Source organism: Podarcis vaucheri (assembly GCF_965113315.1).
Source record: "Podarcis vaucheri genome assembly, chromosome: 15".
Taxonomy (NCBI): domain Eukaryota; kingdom Metazoa; phylum Chordata; class Lepidosauria; order Squamata; family Lacertidae; genus Podarcis; species Podarcis vaucheri.
This window is the reverse complement of record NC_138753.1, coordinates 25,883,979-25,902,022: the sequence shown is the minus strand read 5'-3', so window position 1 is coordinate 25,902,022 and position 18,044 is coordinate 25,883,979. Positions and strand designations below refer to the sequence as shown.

The 18,044-nt window shown below is 43.9% G+C and overlaps 1 protein-coding gene and 1 long non-coding RNA gene across 2 annotated transcripts; both read right to left on the bottom strand.

The window, feature by feature from the left end:
* Positions 1-2,541: 2,541 nt before the first annotated feature.
* Positions 2,542-17,528, bottom strand: HOATZ (HOATZ cilia and flagella associated protein). Its single transcript, XM_082201104.1, has 5 exons — positions 17,167-17,528; positions 14,335-14,408; positions 9,787-9,846; positions 8,143-8,192; positions 2,542-3,099 (listed from the first exon to the last, which is right to left on the bottom strand). Exons 1-5 carry the CDS (start codon positions 17,468-17,470, stop codon positions 3,033-3,035), a joined length of 555 nt encoding a protein of 184 aa, XP_082057230.1. The 5' UTR covers positions 17,471-17,528; the 3' UTR covers positions 2,542-3,032.
* On the bottom strand, positions 3,542-8,136 carry LOC309519884. Its single transcript, XR_014214049.1, has 3 exons — positions 7,079-8,136; positions 4,140-5,047; positions 3,542-3,895 (listed from the first exon to the last, which is right to left on the bottom strand). It is a non-coding gene; the product is annotated as an uncharacterized lncRNA (long non-coding RNA).
* Positions 17,529-18,044: the final 516 nt, after the last annotated feature.

Below are 18,044 nucleotides of genomic sequence, written 5' to 3'. Positions count from 1 at the left end.
TGAATCCAGGTTAAATGGAGCCTGTCGCTCCAGAGCAAGAGATCTGGCATTGGCTTGTGCTTTGGAAGCAGAAGGGAAGAAAGCAGTCTGAGTGGAAAGTTTCCTTTGCACCACTTCCAGTGTCCGAATGCTGACCCTGCATTTCTCCCGCTTGTTTCCGGAGGGTTGAGGAGCTGGACTGCACCTGCTTCCTGGCTTCCCAGCCATGTTTCTGCTCATCCAGGCTTGGAAACAGTTTCTAGCTGCCAAAGTGAAGATAAAGTAGACTCAAGGTGCTACTTGCATCATGGCTTAAAACAAAGATGTACATTGTGGGACAGGGAACCTCCTTATAACAAAGTTTTGTCAGCATGCTTCTGAATAACAGTTGCTGGGAATTGCAAGGGAGGAGAGAGCTCTATTGCATTCAGGCTGCTCTTGCAGGTTTCCCAAAGGCACCTAGTTGGCTACTGTGAAAACAGAAGGCTGGACTAGATGGGTCATGGGCCTGATCCAGCAGTGCTCTTCGTGTTTGCAAAGGGAACCTTTTCTCGGGTTTAAACTGTTGGTCTAAACACCCAGCAAGTGATGCTTGTGAGCACTTTATAATAATCACAACATCATAGAACTGTAGAGTTGGAAGGTAGTTTAAGGGTCACCTAGTCCAAGCTTCGGAATGCGGGTGGCACTGTGGGTTAAACCACAGAGCCTAGGACTTGCCGATCAGAAGGTCGGTGGTTCGAATCCCCGCGATGGGGTGAGCTCCCGTTGCTCGGTCCTAGCTCCTGCCAACTTAGCAGTTCGAAAGCACGTCAAAGTGCAAGTAGATAAATAGGTACTGCTCTGGCGGGAAGGTAAATTGCATTTCCATGCGCTGCTCTGGTTCGCCAGAAGCGGCTTAGTCATGCTGGCCACATGACCCGGAAGCTGTACACCGGCTCCCTCGGCCAGTAAAGCGAGATGAGCGCCACAACCCCAGAGTCGGCCACGACTGGATCTAATGGTCAGGGGACCCTTTACCTTTAGTCCAAGCTCCAGCAATGAAGGAATCACAGCTAAAGAATCCCTGATCATCCACTCTGTTTAAAAACCTCCAATGCTGCTGACTCCAACACCTTTCAAGGTAGTCCGTTGCACTGTCAAACAACTCTTGCTGTCAGAAGGTTCTGTCAAATGTTTAGTCATAATCTCATTTCTTGTAATTTGAACTCATTGCTTCAGATCCTTTGCTCTGGAGAAGCAGAAAGCAAGTAAGCTAATAGCAGTGGTAGCTCCAGTAGCAAACCCATGGTAGGATGCAGAAATCTAAATTGCTCCAATTTTGAGGTGTGTGTGGAACCTGATAAAACACCTTCTGCTATTTTTCAAGTTTTTCACCCAATTATCATGAAAAACCAAGGTGTTTTCGGGGCCAATTCAAACATGTATACCACTTGATCACTTAAGATTTGTAATCAATGCTAGAAGACTGTCAGCTGTATTTGTGAACGCAGGCGATCTAAAAGTTTTGTTTCTGGCAAATGATGCAGATTTGCTCTTAGCAATTCCGTAGATGAATGCTAGTCATTCTGATCATCTCCCTAATTGCATTCAAAGCATTTCTAGAAAGCTGCATTGCAATGGCTCAAAGAGCTAACATTAACACACTGCTACGTTTTCTCTGGAAGAAGTGTCAGCGATTTTCTAAGTAGGATCCTGAATTATTAGCAGGATATATATATATGTATGTATGTATGCCACTCACTCATCATGAGCCCCTGCTAAACCATGTGTGAACCTGACCTGAAATCTTGCTGCAGAAGCTGACGCAAAGAAATGTTAATTAAATTTCTGCTGATTTTGACAAAGCAAAAAGAGTGTGTGTTGCAAAGCCATCGGGCTTAAAGATATAGAAAAATGTAAACTTATTACATTAACACAGACCTTGTAATAGATCTTAGCAGATCAGTGTAGGGAGGAAAAAGCATTCTGCATTACATCCTTTTATCGAATGTAGAGAATGTAATCTTCTAAGCATCCTCTGCAATGAATGCTCTCAGACTCAGTTGCTTATCTATGAACTGGAAAGAATAAAGGCAAGTCTCTGAGAGATCTGAAATACATACATTTATAAAAAAATACATTTATATTTTGCAAAGCTCTATACGGATGGACAAAAAAAGTTTCTTTTTCAATATTGACACAGCTGTACCCATCTCAACTATTTTCTTCATGGTTTTAAGAGTGTAAAGTATTGTTAAAGTCATATAATAAGAACAAAAACTCTTGTCCCCACAACTCAACAGTGTCAATTTGTGCACACTGAAAACAAGGTGGTAGATTTAGCTCTTGCTAATTTATCTCCATGTATTAATGCCAGAGACCAGGGAAGAGACAGTACTGAAGTAGGGATTCTAGGCAAAATTCACAAGACAATTTTCTGCCAGAGAAAAGTGGTTACTATGCAACGAAATCCTATGTAGGTTTACTCTGAAGTTAAGTCCCAATGGAGCTTATTCCCCAAGAAGTGTGCACAGGATTGCAGCCTTAGAGACGTAATACAATAGGACATCAACGAAACCCTGAAAACTAGAGTATTTTATTTCAGTGGATATCTTTCTGTGGAGAGACATTTTCTTAAAAATGTACATTACATGTTCCTGATCACCATTTTTGTCACAGAGAAACATCATATCTGGGTTTGAATATTGGGGGAATGGCCTCTGCCAAACCAGAAAATGATAGAAATATCACTCTTAAGACCACTGAAAGATTAACTTTTCAACATGCATAATACAAGCTGGTGTTTCAAAGCCTTTTATTGTGTTTAGCATTTCTAACCATGCCTTGTTGCCTGGCATGACAAACTAATAAATTTACTAGTCGGATTGAAGAATTTATTAGCTTCTGACATAGGGCACTCTTCTCAAACTCTTTAGGAAGAAAGTTAGCCAGGGAATTCCACAAGGGCTCAGCATCCGAACAGCCCAAGGCAGAATACGATGAAGAACAGGACAGGATTTCCGAATGGACAAAGACATCGCTCTCCAAGTTGTTCACGTTGACCAAAACGCTCAAGGTAAAGCACTTACACTTTCTTTATCCTCAAGGTCGGAATCTGATACCTTTTTTTTAATTTCGCTGAAACCAATCAAGAAAATGCACTAAGAATACAAGTTAGTAGCTGCCACACTTTTTGAAACGATATATGAACTGAAACACAACTATTATTTGAAAATCTCCCTCATACAAATTTTGCAATTCAGTTCTCCAGCCAAGTATTGCATGGTACCTTGGTTCTCAAACTTAATCTGTTCTGAAGAAGAAGAAGAAGAAGAAGAAGAAGAAGAAGAGGAGGAGGAGGAGGAGGAGGAGGAGTTTGGATTTGATATCCTGCTTTATCACTACCCGAAGGGGTCTCAAGGCGGCTCACATTCTCCTTTCCCTTCCTCCCCCACAACAAACACTCCATGAGGTGAGTGAGGCTGAGAGACTTCAGAGAAGTGTGACTAGCCCAAAGTCACCCAGCAGCTGCATGTGGAGGAGCAGGCAAGAGAACCGGTTCACCAGATTACGAGTCCACTGCTCTTAACCACTATACCACACTGGCTCTCAGAGTCCGTTCGACATCTGAAACTGTTCGAAAACCAAGGTGTGGCTTCCGATTAGCTGCAGGAGTTTCCTGCACTCAAGTGAAAGCTGCAGCAGATGTTCGGCTTCCAAAAAACATTTGCAAACTGGAACAGTTATTATGGGTTTCCGTCATTTGGGAGCCAAGCCATTCAAGTACCAAGGTACCACTGTATATCAAAGTGTGAAAATAACTGCATATATTAGTGAAAATAGCACACAAAAATGCATTATATTAGACAAAAGTGTATAGAAATGTGTATAGTAGTTGAATTCTGCATGCAAGTGCTGATGAATTTCATGAGAACTTTTTACAGTGGTACCTCGGGTTACATACGCTTCAGGTTACATACGCTTTAGGTTACAGACTCCGCTAATCCAGAAATAGTACCTCGGGTTAAGAACTTTGCTTCAGGATGAGAACAGAAATCGTGCTCCAGCGGTGCGGCCGCAGCAGGAGGCCCCATTGGCTAAAGTGGTGCTTCAGGTTAAGAACAGTTTCAGGTTAAGAACGGATCTCCAGAACGAATTAAGTACTTAACCCGAGGTACCACTGTATTCTTAAACAAATTCCAAACTGATGCGGAAATGTAAAGAACTGAACTTGACCAGAAAAACTAGAAACTGAGGGAAGCTGAAACTGACAGATTCTCCCATTCCTACCTCATGCAGGACAGTTAAATTTTGCCTTGCTATGGAGTTGGAACGATAAAGAGAAGAAGTGGAAGCTGTTTCTGTGAGTGGTGAAAGGGAGGGAAAGGGCTTTACAGGAAGTGAATTTTTCTACCTCACTGCTATATTTAGTTTGAGGACATGGCTAAATGAGTATGAAGACTAATCAGTGAGAGAGAAAGAAGAAAGAGGGGAGTCATCAGTCTATGAATCGTTGAAAACTGCCAAGGTTTTTGAACAAGAACACCCATTCTCACTTTCTCCCAGTGAGATATACGAGAGTAGCCCCCAAATACTTTAGTAAGAGGATGGGCCCAAATAATGGTGTCTTTGTTCAGGGATTGTGTGCCTTTAACCACTGTGCCGACCATGCTAGCGGACCTCCTATGGCACATTGATGGGCCTGGAAATTCTACCTGGGAATTCACTGATCCAGTGAGAGGCAGATCTCTCTCCACATAGTAAGGAAACCACACTGGATGAAAAACCGGACTGGGGGTGGGCAGAGAGGACCCGGGAGTAAGAACAAGCAAGTAGAAGGAATTGTTTCAGATCATTTCATGGGAGCATCTTGGGATTCCCAGCAAAAGCACCACTGAAATGGATGCAGCATGTGCAGGCAGGGAAAGGAGGAGGAGATTGATCTTAGAAGAATGTCTTGCAGAAAGACAGCACAGTAAAGCCCCGATGAACTCCAAAAAAGTCAGCTGGAACAAATAAGGCATTCTCCACCATCCATCTTAGCTGTCAATTCTAGTAGGAACCGCTGCAGCCAGAACAACCAACTCTTAAAGGAAAAGAGGAGAAAGGGGGAAAAAGGTGGAGAATGAACGTTTTCCTATTAAAAAACCAAAAAGTAATACAAGGAGCCAGAAAGTTGATGAAGGAATATTTTGAAAACAATTGGAGGAAAGGGACAGATGTAAAAACAGTGTGGGATGCTGGGAAGGCAGTTGTTAGGGGATATTTCGTACAATAAAACTCAACAGCATATGTCAGGGAACTGCCATCGGAGCTAGAGGCGGAGGGAAGGCTCCAGAGGGATGCCGGAGAGGGTCCCAGTAGGGAGAGGGGCAGCCCATTTGCTGGGGAAGGAAATCAGCGTAACACCAGTGGAGAAGGGGGGCAGATGGGGGAATCGGAGAGGAGGCTCCAAGACTCCTCGCCGGAGACCAGCGGAGAAAGTATGGGTCCTCCGCTGCCCAAACCCTCCCTGCGCAGAAGGCTTCTGCGCAGGGAGACTAGGCGGAGAATTGGCGTCAAAGAATTTTTGTGCTGGAAGAAGTTCAAGAAACGCCCACTGATGGATTCTGCCAGCGACTGAGACAGTCACGATGCTAGAGGCTGTTCAGTCAGAAAGGGTTCAACCAGGTAACCTCGCCAGGAGTGGCGGCAACTCACACACGAGCAACCCCTAAACCCATTACAGCATATAAGAATAAAGGGGGGGGGGGAAGGGAGCTTTTAGAAGAAATTAAAAGGAAGGAAAAATTGGCCCATGCAAGCAAAAATAAAGAGAGATTAAATCAAGAAATTAAATTACTGAGAGTAGAATACAATAAAATTATAGAACAGGAGGTAGAACAACAAATCAAATTTTGGAAATATAAAAAATTTGAATGGGCAAATAAACCAGGCAAGATCCTTGCCTGGCAATTAAAGAAACAAAGAAATGAAAAATTAATAAATAAGATAAAAGTAGAAGAGAGGACAATAAGGGACATTACAGAAATTTAAAAAGAATTTGAAAAATATTATAAAAAATTATATCAGAAAGATGAAGTGTCAATAGAAGAAGCACTTATCAAGAGGCTTTTCAGAAACTGAAGTTGCCGTGGGATTTCTCGGGGAAAGGTACCAGGAAGCCCAACAAAGCGGGAGGTGGACCTGCAGCCATTCTAATGAAATGCTCCCTGCCCCCCCCCCAAAAAAAATGTGTGCTGGAACTCACCATGAAGTTGTTACAGTAAGTTGCCGGGTGACTCAGGGCAGCCCTGAACTTGGGGCAGCCTGTTTGACAACAGCTGTGTTCACTGCCCGCGGAGGTGCTAAAAGCTATGGCAAGCTGCCCCTATAGCTTGTTTGAGGGTCGCCCCTGGTTTTGGTGCAGGTCAAATAAATGCACCCAAACCTCCCTCATTTTCTTGGATTCAGGCGGATAGCTAGGGCAGCTCGTAAGGGCCCTCGTGCAAACGCATGCAACTTCATAGCTGGAAACCTTAAAGCCCTATGGGGCGGAGCCAATTTCTATTTCCTTTTCTTCAGTCTGTCTCCCATGTAGCGGCAGCAGGCTTTTAGCAGCCTCTTTTTTCTTTTTGCAGAATCCACAGGAAATCCTAGAATTTGAGGGGACTCCAGAAACCCATTTAGTCTAACCCCCAAGCTCATTACAAAACTGTAACAAGCTGGGGGTTTGAATTCTACTTTCTTGCGGGTCATAAGCTGCCCTGGCTGAGAAAAATTCTATCAATTAACACAATAAAAGGGAAGAATTTGCTGAGTGAAGGAGTGTGTGAGATGCCAAGCTTTTTAAAAGATGTGGCTTTTAATTTCTTATGGCTTTATTCCCCCCCCCCCCCATTGCTGAATCTAAACCCTGCCAATAATAATTAATAAGACCTGCTACTTTATGCTGCCAGGTTTTACATGTTTTAGTCAGTGTTGGAGAAAATAATTTCATTTTACTATGAAGTGTGTGCCTCAATGATCTCCCCAGTCCTATTCAGCCTGCCCATTGGGCATATAAATAATCCTTCCCCCAACCCGTCATTTTAAGACTAAAAGAAAAAAATAGATCTTCATGGTAAAATGAAATTACTTTGCCAATGCAGATCTACTCCATCATTGTTTATACGCACGTTGGCAGGGATGTGCCTGACAAAGTGTGGATTAAGCCAGCCCTGGAAAGTAAGCCAGTGTTGTTTTATCCATTTTGCTGGAGGAAGCAGGGAATTAAAGTAGTATATGGCAACCCTGAAGTGTATTCCACAGTTGTTTTTCTGGCATGTTTGGTTTCTTCCCAAGGAAATGAGGAGTGTGTGGGGAATTGGCTGTAGAAGCAGTGCAATAACCTGAGGGTTGGAGGGCGTAAAGAGGGCCGGGGGGGGGGGAGGGGAATGGAGGATTTTGACTTTATGTGGAGAGACTTGGAATACAAGTTTCTCAGAGACCAGGTCTACCAATAACTTGCCATCATTTAGTCACCAGACCTACCAGAAATAAAAAGCCTGCTCTCTTGTGCTAATTATGCTTTTGAGTATTTACTTCCCACCCCTGGTCTAGAGAAATTCCTACTGACAATTATGAGTGCACATCACCCAAACTCTGGCTTTTTCATCATTAGTATCCAGTAGTGATGTATGGAAGTGAGAGCTGGACCATAAAGAAGGCTGATTGCCGAAGAATTGACGCTTTTGAATTATGGTGCTGGAGGAGACTCTTGAGAGTCTCACGGACTACAAGAAGATCAAACCTATCCATTCTTAAGGAAATCAGCCCTGAGTGCTCACTGGAAGGACAGATCCTGAAGCTGAGACGCCAATACTTTGGGCACCTCATGAGAAGAGAAAACTCCCTGGAAAAGACCCTGATGTTGGGAGAGATGGAGGGCACAAGGAGAAGGGGACGACAGAGGACGAGATGGTTGGATAGTGTTCTCGAAGCTACCAGCATGAGTTTGACTAAACTGCGGGAGGCAGTGGAAGACAGAAGTGCCTGGCGTGCTCTGGTCCATGGAGTCACGAAGAGTCAGACATGACTAAACAACAACAACATCCTGTAAAAATGTGTGATAAGTTGCAATGGTGCAAAGAAAACTGGAGGTTTCACATTTCAAAAATTATAAAAATGATTAGAGACAAACAAGAAATAAAGCAATATTACCTTTCACAAGGTCTGGTCTTTGTCTTATATGGATCAGATACCATTTCTTTCTGAGAAATAATAATAATAATAATAAATTTTATTTATATCCCGCCCTCCCCAGCCGAAGCCGGGCTCAGGGCGGCTAACAACAATCAAATAATCAGTCAAATAGTCACACAATCTAAAAATATTTCATTATAAAAATTAATTAAATCAAATTGATGGCAACCAATTAAACAAAATTCTGTGCCTGGCGGAACAACTCTGTCTTGCAGGCCCTGCGGAAAGATGTCAGGTCCCGCAGGGCCCTAGTCTCTTGTGACAGAGCATTCCACCAGATTGGAGCCGCAGCCGAGAAGGCCCTGGCTCTAGTTGAGGCCAGCCTAACCTCTCTGAGGCCTGGGACCTTGAGGATGTTATTATTTGCAGACCGTAGGTTTCTCTGTGGGGCATACCAGGAGAGGCGGTCCCGTAGGTACGAGGGTCCTAGGCCGTATAGGGCTTTAAAGGTTAAAACCAGCACCTTAAACCTGATCCTGTACTCCACTGGGAGCCAGTGCAGCTGGTATAGTACCGGATGAATGTTATCTCGCAGCGAAGACCCCATAAGGAGTCTCGCCGCGGCATTCTGCACCCGCTGGAGTTTCTGGGTCAGTATCAAGGGCAGCCCCACGTAGAGCGAGTTACAATAATCCAGTCTGGAGGTGACTGTCGCATGGATCACAGTGGCTAGGTCAGGGCGAGAGAGATAAGGGGCCAACTGCTTAGCTTGGCGGAGATGAAAAAATGCCGCCTTTGTTATAGCTGTAATCTGCGCCTCCATAGAGAGGGAGGTATCGAAGATTATACCCAAACTCTTAACGGACGGTGCTGGCACTAATTGCACCCCCGCAAGAGATGGGAGTTGCCCCCTCGATCCCATATCGTCCCGCCCCAGCCAGAGGACCTCTGTCTTCGAAGGATTTAACTTCAACCGGCTCCCACGTAACCATCCAGCCACAGCTTCCAAGCATCTGATCAGTGTGTCTGGGGCCGAGTCAGGATGGCCATCCATCAACAGATAGAGTTGGGTGTCATCAGCATACTGATGGCAACCCAGCCCAAAACTCCGGACAAGCTGGGCGAGGGGGCGCATAAAGATGTTAAAAAGCATCGGGGAGAGAATCGCACCCTGAGGCACTCCACACACCAAGGAGTGGTGCGATGACAATTCCCCCCCAAGCGCCACCCTCTGTCCCCGACCGGAGAGAAACGAGCGCAGCCATTGAAGGACTGTGCCCTGGATCCCCATGTCGGCAAGGCAGTGGTCCAGAAGTTCGTGATCGACCACGTCGAAGGCTGCTGACAGGTCTAGAAGAATCAGCAGCCCCGACCCGCCTCGATCCAGCTGCCTGCGGAGATCATCTGTTAGGGCGACCAGAGCCGTCTCGGTCCCATGACCAGCACGGAAGCCGGACTGGAATGGATCCAAAGCAGATAAATATTGCTTCAAAAAGGTTTATAGTCACACTGTAGGCACCAACAAAACCAAGTATCATTATCACTACTGGCACATCAAATATGTAACATTTCTTGTTACTATGGCATGCAAAACATAAATACAAAAATCCAACCTCCCAAAGTTTTGGCCTGCATTAAGAAAAGAATAATACTCCATTTTACCGCAATCCTCTCTTCCCTTTGTTTCTTCAATAATGCTATTATTTCTTCTCTCTTCTTGCTCTGAAAGAAAATATACTTGCAATAATTGAGTGCAGAGAAATGACTCTGGGACACTTCACACAAACTTGTTCAACCTGGGTGAGTCGTAAAGTGACCCTGTAGAGAAGAAATGTTTGTATAGCCAACCTTTCAATTCCACACATCGTATGCTAACAGATGAGCCAAATTAATTTTGGAGATCCACCTGCCTCAAGCTCACCCAACTGATAGAGAACTTCAACCATGTACTGGCTTACACAATCAAGACTACTTTGTTCAAGTCTCATTCTCTGCTACGAACTCACAAGTCACATACTCTCTCCATGTCAGCTTGTACACTTATAGAGTTGCTCTTAAGGATTATTTTTAAATTTTATTTATTAAATGTATATACTGCCCTTAATCTGGCAGTTCACAAGATAATGGATCGGTTTCAGGCTAACTTAGCTGAACTGAAGTCTCATTAAATTCAACAGGACAAGTCAGCCATGACTAGAGATATTGGAGAATTCCATTGGAAATGGAAAGAGGAGCAGAAATTAATCAGGAATATAAGCAATTACAAGCAGTATTCACTTCATTGTGTGTGTGTTTTAGTCTGCAAACATTACATAAATAATTATGTTATTTTCTGCATTACTTGAGGTTTCCCTTCCACTGAAATTAATCAAGTACAGTAATTAATTATGTCAGTATTAGCCATAGCAGCTAGTGAGAATAACATAGCTTCTAGAAGAAGCTAAACTGTAGCAGAATGGAAACAGTGCTGATTGTGATGTACACGGGACATGATGGAAACCAATGCTTCTGTGCATCCCTAGGCATGACTTACTGATTTAATTGGAAATGAAGGGCAACTAACTCACTCTGGATCCAACCCAATGGGTTGAAATGCTAAGCGCATCAGAAGGAGAGGCTGATGCCAAACACTTGCTCTGTAAGCTACCACACCCTAAACAGCAAACCTCAAGTTCAAGCAAAGGAAAACAGAATGTGATTTGCTACTCTGAAAAATCTCCATTCCTCCTGCAAGACAACAAATTAGTTTTGTTCTTGATGAGATGGAATTTAGACGTCTCCTGGAGCGCTATTCTGGCCCGATGATCTATATTTTGCAGGATGCACGTGGACTTAATAGTTCTCCCAGTTGTGTTTCAAAAGCAGAAAAGAGGGATATAGTGAGTCAGAATGTTGCATCTTTTGTTGTGGGAGTTGCTTGGATAAAACAAAATAGCCTTGAAAATTCTCAAGTGCAAGAAAAGGGGAAATGAATTCATTCTTGTTATGTTTTGTCAACAAATTTAGATTCTTAGTCTTTCAATCAGTCATAGCTCTTGTGAAACTTCTGCTTTTGAAAAAGCCGCTTCCAAATGAGATGGTTACACATCGGAGTTAGTTTGGTCCTTTACTATATTTAATTTCTCTGGTTTAACCAAGACTTCTAAAGATTATTGATTTATTTAGAAAATGTATAAACTGCTTCATCAAAAAATTATCCTAGCAGTGCACAAATAAACACAAATAAAACATGGGTAAAATTCACAAACCATTTAAAAGCATATATGCATCAAACTATCAAAAGTTACATACTACATACATATTATATAAGAATTAAAACCACCCTATCTGAGCTTCTGGGTAGCTTATGATGCATTTTCAGTGCAACAACCTTGAGAAGTTGGTTGGTTAAGAAGATGTTGCTGGATTATACAGTTCTTGCTGCTGCTTTACTGAGTCTCTTTTATGGATTTTAGTATGGTTTTTAATTGTAACGTATTGTTTCCCCTGCCTTCTGATTTGGATTATGTTCTTAAATTTTTAAAAGTAATTTAGAGACTTTCTGTAGCAAGTGACTAATAAACTGAAAAAATAAAACCATATGGCTCTACAGAATAATTTTCTAGCCAAAATCAACCAGACTTGCTGATGACCTTATGATACGCAAAATTGAGCAATCTTGAGCTCACATCTTTCTGTGGCTAAAGTATTTGACAAAATAATGGGGGAGGGGGGAACGTTGAACAGGCTCACTTCTCCTCTTAATCCAATTTCTACTAGGTAGGTTTAATGGATGTTGCTAGATGAAATCCATTATATGGTTATTAATTGCAATAAGTAGGAATGCAGGCTTGTAAGAAACAGCTGCAGACCTCAGCACTTTTCAGCTCCTCCTAACGACTGCTTGAATCTGGCTTCCTTCCCAGCCCTGAGATATAAAGCTTTTCATTTAATATAAAAAGAGGGGGAGGGAAGCCTTCTAAAATTAGACTAAAATTAGGGAAATATCCTCAAATAACAGGCTAGCACTAGCAGCCATAGCACAATACTGTAACGTTATATGGTTTACAGTAATGTTACTTACACTTTCAATTAGCTTAATGATAAATGTGCACAGTGAGCCAGGAGACAAAAGATGCTTAGTTCCACAGTGTGCTTCAGGAGTTAATTAGCAAAGAGCCAACATGGTGTTTCCCCATCAAGATATATAGAACAGTGGTCAATTTCCCGTTACATCTGCTGTAGCATCATAAATGATGTGGTCCCAACAAGTCTAGAACTGACATAACTGTTGCTCCTGGAGCCTGCGCTTACTACATCCTCTGACAGCAACTTACCTGGAATTTTCCTTGATTGATGGAGTCTAATGGACTGTACTGCCAGACTGGTTCCCCATATTCTACAATGCTGGCTATAAATGCCTCCTCTGACAGCCACAGAGTTGTCACTATTGTAACTAAGAACTACTGGCTGCTTTTCTCTGTTCGGCCTGGCTTTGTTTTTATGTTTGAACTTGATTTCCAGAACCAAAACTTGAATTAGACCAACAGCATCCTTCTTCTTAGAAAACCTTATAATCCTTTTTTTTTTATCTCTTCCAAAGCTCTGTGAGGAAAATCACCATTATTCTCAAGTTAAGTCTACGTAAATTTCAGTAATTTGGGGACGGAGATGGGTTTTGGAATGCTGGTATCCCACAAGGAATCTGCTTTAAACTGAATCAGTATAGCTGTAAGAAGGCATCACTTTCCCATTCCATTCTGTATTTGCCGCATGCAGCCCTGTTTTCGTCCTGCTGTAATTAGTAATGTAATTTACGCTGTCTTAACATTATTTCACCCCACCCATTTCAGTGCAGAGGAAGTTGAATGCAAACAGGGAAGAAACTTAATCTACTGTGTATCATTGTGGACTGAAAGCAACAACAGCAGTAAACGCTGTTTTCTATTCCAGACATGAGATGAATAAACGAACACCAGCAATTTCTGCTCCCTGGCATCCCTACGAATTGGACCATGTAGCTCAGTATTGTCTGCACTGACTGGCAGTAGCTCTCCAGGGTTTCAGGCAGGAATCCTTCTCAGCCCTACCTGGAGATGCTGGAGATTGAATCTGGGAGCTTCTGCAGATGTCCCTCTGCCACTGAACCACTGCCCTTTCCTTACACCTAAATCCAAATCAATATCCACTGGCCCATACCAAGGTTGTGTTGCAGTCAGGATATACTCAGTGTGCAGCAGGAATGGCAAGTTTACAGCTGGTGGGCAGGATCTGTCTCACAAAGCAATTTTGTATGGCCCAAGGCAAGCCACCCAAACTTTATTCAAGGGTTGGAAATGGTTTGCCCTCCATTTCACTCACTAGGAATACAAAATGCTTTCAAGAATTGTGCGCAAAAAGGAAAAAAAGAAGAGATTTCTATGCAATGCCCCTGTCATGTACCCATACACAGAAACACCTTTTCCATATACAGGGCCAGGAGCACGCTAAATTGAACAGCCACAAAAACAAGGTGCTTTAGTGAGCAAAGAATCCAGCTGAGAATCTTAGCTTTCATTTCTTTTGAAATCAAGTTTGTATCCCTCACGGCTGCAAAGATATGCTTGAACATGCATTGGCTATGGCCGCTAAAATCTCCAAAGCCAGAGGAGCAGCTGAGTAAGATTTGCACATAAATTATACAGGTTACCAAAGCCAGCTTTTCTTACTGAGTCTCTAGACGCGGATACAGAATTTATGATTATTTTAATACAGCCCTGTCCATAATTAAGTACCTGTTGCTAAGTGGCATTGGGTTTGTCTGGTAAAATGCATTTCTGGGCTCAAACTATTGACTGGAGAACAGGGGGTGCCCAAGAATACAGTTCTCTCTCTCTCTGATGCAGAAATAAAAAGCTTGCTTATTTTTCTGCCCAATCACTGGTGCAGCGCAAATCTTGAAGAAAGGCCATTTCAATCTTTTCAAATTTATGTTTCTAATCCAATTTGCTTGCATGTCTTCCTCTCTCTCAGATTTACAATGCAATTTAATTATCTCAATTTCTTCAGTGAAAGAGATAATCAGATAGAAAGGCTTCTGGAGTGGAGGGGCTAACCTGTACAAACAATATAGAAATATCTACATGTATATAATTATCTACTTGAATTCTAATCATTTTTCAGGAAAGACACTGAAAAATAAAACACAAACATGTTACTATTATTATTATTCTGAGAAGGAAGGAATCTTACCTTCTTAATATAATGTCCCTTCAAATCACTTTCCCCAGCAACACTATTTTCCATGCCTTTGTCATCTTCTTTTTCTAAATAAAACAAATGAAAGTAAAACAGTGAGGTTGCAGTCCTAATTCCATTTACCTGGGAATAAGCCCCATTTATGGAATAATTCAAAACTGTATGGAGCAATAGCCACTAATACGTAAGCAAACAATGGTAAGATAGAATGAAGGCATATAGCAAGATGAGGAGGGTGAATGGTTAAGGTAGACTCCCCCAAAAAGGAACAGCTGTCCATTTTTAGTCAGAATAGAGCCAATTTCCCCAAAGATCTCTCGTCTAGTCTCCTGCAGACAATTCCTACCCACTGCAGGCAAACCTAAAAGGAGCTACTTCTAAATCTGCTGAAAAGTGGTTTTCTTTTTTAAAGAAATAAAAATTTTGGGTACTCCTGTGGTCAAGAGGAGGCACATTAAATAGTGGGGTGATCTGGAGAAGAAATGGAAAATCATTTCCTAGGGCAAAGAGACCCTGCATTCATTTCAAATCAGTCCTGCAAAGTGAACTGCAGGTTGACTGGAGAATATGTGGGCTGGTGTCAGGACTTACAGGCAAAGGGGGCTATCCGATGCCCTCAGGAAACTGGGGTGGCAACCCACGGGCAATTATCAGTAAGAGGAGAAAAACAGTTACAGATAGGTAGCCGTGTTGGTCTGCCATAGTCAAAATAAATAAATTCCTTCCAGTAGCACCTTAAAGACCAACTAAGTTAGTTCTTGGTATGAGCTTTTGTGTGCATGCACACTTCTTCAGATACACTGAAACAGAAGTTGCCAGATCCTTCTATATAGTGAGAAGGTGGGGAGGGGTATTACTCAGAAGGGTGGTGGGAATGGGAGATTGGCAGATAGTTGAGATGAGCCTGTTGACGACTCTAAACGACTGTAATAGGTCTTACAGGAAAAGGCAAGGGGTGAGAAGGTGAGAAATGGCTTAGTCATGTATAATGAGATAAGAATCCAATGTCTTTGTTCAGACCAGATCTCTCCATGGTTTTAAGTTTGGTAATGAGAAAAACAGTGATTCCTTCCTGCACCTCCACCCCCCCCCCCCGCACAGTGTCTTCTCCAGTTTAACAAAGGGATGCCTCTGGTATCCCACCTGATTACTCTGCAGGCAGATGGGGGCTCCTAATGATTAAAAGGTAGATAAGCTTGAAGGGATGGCCTTAGATGTAACAGAGGATGCTCACCCAGACCCATAGCTGTCAACTTTCAGATTTGAAAATAAGGGATCAGTAGCCTTGAAAAGAAGGGATCAGCAGCCTTGCTTGTCCTAGGGACAGTCTACGGACTATCTAGAAATCCGGGATAGCAGTGGGAAACGGCACTGGAATAAGGGGATTTCCTGCAAAAAACGGGAAGGTTGACAGCTATGCCCAGACCCCATGAATAGAACAGTAACACCCCAGAAGATGGGGAGATGGCGGTGTATGGTAGTAACTTCGACTAATAGAAGAGGAGACTGTTGAACAAGTGTGGTTAAAATGTTGGATGAGGACCTGCGAGGCCCACATAGCCACGAAGCTCCCTGGGTGACTTGTGGGGATCTGTCCCTCTCTCAGACTATCCTATCCTGCAGGGTTGTTGTGAGAACCAATTAAATATACACTCCTAGTAGCAGTTTGCTGGACTTAGGACCTGCAAGACCAGGGTTCGAATCCCCACTCAAGCCTCTCTCAGCCTAACCTACCCCACAGGGCTGCTGGGAGGGTAAGATGGAGAGAACCATATAAGCCACATTGAGCTCCTTGGAGGGAAGTGCAATAAAACAATACAGTGGTACCTTGGTTCTCAAACGCCTTGGTATTCAAACAACTTGGAACCCAAACACTGCAAACCCGGAAGTGTTCCGGTTTGTGAACATTTTTTGGAAGCCGAATGTGCTCCGTTTTGAATGTTGTTTCTGATTTGAGTGCTGCACTTCTGTTTTGAGTGTTATGCGGAGGGCTGTCCGTTTTTGCTATTTTGCGGCTTTTTGTTTCGTTTCTGTGACCGTGTGGAACCCAGTTCAGCTACTGATTGATTGACTGTGTGACTGCAGTACATTGTTTATCTCTTTCATTTTATGGATCAAAATGGTTTCGTTAGATAGTAAAATTCATGTTAAATTGCTGTTTTAGGGGTTAGTTTTAAGAGTCTGGAATGGATTAATCTATTTTGCATTACTTTGTTCATTTGGTTTTGGAACGGACTTCTGGAACGGATTAAGTTTGAGAACCAAGGTACCACTGTACAGTAAAAGGTAAAGTTAAAGGGACCCCTGACCATTAGGTCCAGTTGTGACCAACTCTGGGGTTGCGGCGCTCATTTCACTTTATTGGCCGAGGGAGCCGGCATACAGCTTCCGGGTCATGTGGCCAGCATGACTAAGCCGCTTCTGGCGAACCAGAGCAGCGCATGGAAATGCCATTTACCTTCCCGCCGGAGTGGTACCTATTTATCTACTTGCACTTTGACGTGCTTTCAAACTGCTAGGTGGGCAGGAGCACGGACCCTTGGGGATTCGAACCGTGGACCCATTCCGTGGGCTAACCCACAGCGCCACCCGCGTCCCTGTATAGTACACACAACAAAACAGGCCCAGGGCTGAGGATGCGCACGCAGGGCACGCCCCTTTTTCCCAGGGGAGAAAGGACATGCACTCTGCACGTGCCCCGGGGCACCCTGACTTTCCCCTCGCTCGCAACCAGCGGGGAGGAGGAAGCCCTGCCAGGGGAAATGAAGGGGGGGGGGCGAGGGGAGGGAAGCCGAGGGAACCAGGGGCGCTGCTTCTTCTCCTCACTGTTGCCGGGGGTGCGGGGGATTTGCAGGCTGGTACCGCTCGCCCGGGAGTTCTTCCTGGAGCCGGAGCCGCTGGCCGAGTCCCTTCGCGACTCCAGGCGGGACTCGAGCGGCGGCTGGAGGGTGACGGAGTTCCAGAAGGACTTGGCCAGCGCCACGTCCTGCTCGCAGGAGCCCGTGAAGGCCAGGAAGGCGGGAGAAGGCAGCGGCGTCGGAGAAGCCATGGCGGCCGCGGCGGCCGTCGTCGGAGGGGCCTCAGGCCTCGGCGTCTCCGGCCTCGGCGTCTCCGGCCTCGGCGTTTCCATGGCGCCCGGAGGAGGAGGAGGCCTCGCGCGCTCCTTCCCGCCCTTGCGCTCCGGCGGCTCAGCTGCCTCCCGCTGGCAACCGTCGCTCTGGGCCTCCCTCTGCCCCGGATGAAGGGGGATTCGGAGTAGAGGCAGAAAGCGGGGTGGCCGAGGAAAGGTGGCGGGGCCTGGGCCTCGGGATATTACTATGTGTCTCCTATTCGTTTCATAACATTCATTTCTTTTATATATATCATAATTTGTATTAGTTTTCCATTGCAATCCAGTAATAGTCTCATTATAACAACGCCAAATTATAATACAATTACCAATACCAGTCATTCATATACCAAATTATAAGCATAGCTGTCAACTTTTCCCTTTTCTTTTCCTGCCCGCATGCTAGAATTGATGGATTGATGATTTACTTTATTTCTGCGTTCCAAAATCTTACTAATTTCAATCACACTCCAGTCAAAGTAACAATCCCTTATACAACAACTGCAATATTAACAACTTCCATTCGTATTGACACATTAAATGATTGATAAAACTACAGGTGAGGCACTCAAACTATATATCCTTGTTCTTCCTG

What these genes read in the sequence shown, in the direction of transcription:
- HOATZ (XM_082201104.1), bottom strand. Translation starts at nt 17,470, where the DNA reads ATGGAAACGCCGAGGCCGGAGACGCCGAGGCCGGAGACGCCGAGGCCT. An exon ending in CCCCCGCACCCCCGGCAACA is followed by an intron (nt 14,409 to 17,166) that starts GTGAGGAGAAGA and finishes TGTTTTATTTAG; the next exon opens with AAAAAGAAGATGACAAAGGC. An exon ending in AAAGGGAAGAGAGGATTGCG is followed by an intron (nt 8,193 to 9,786) that starts GTAAAATGGAGT and finishes ATTATTTCTCAG; the next exon opens with AAAGAAATGGTATCTGATCC.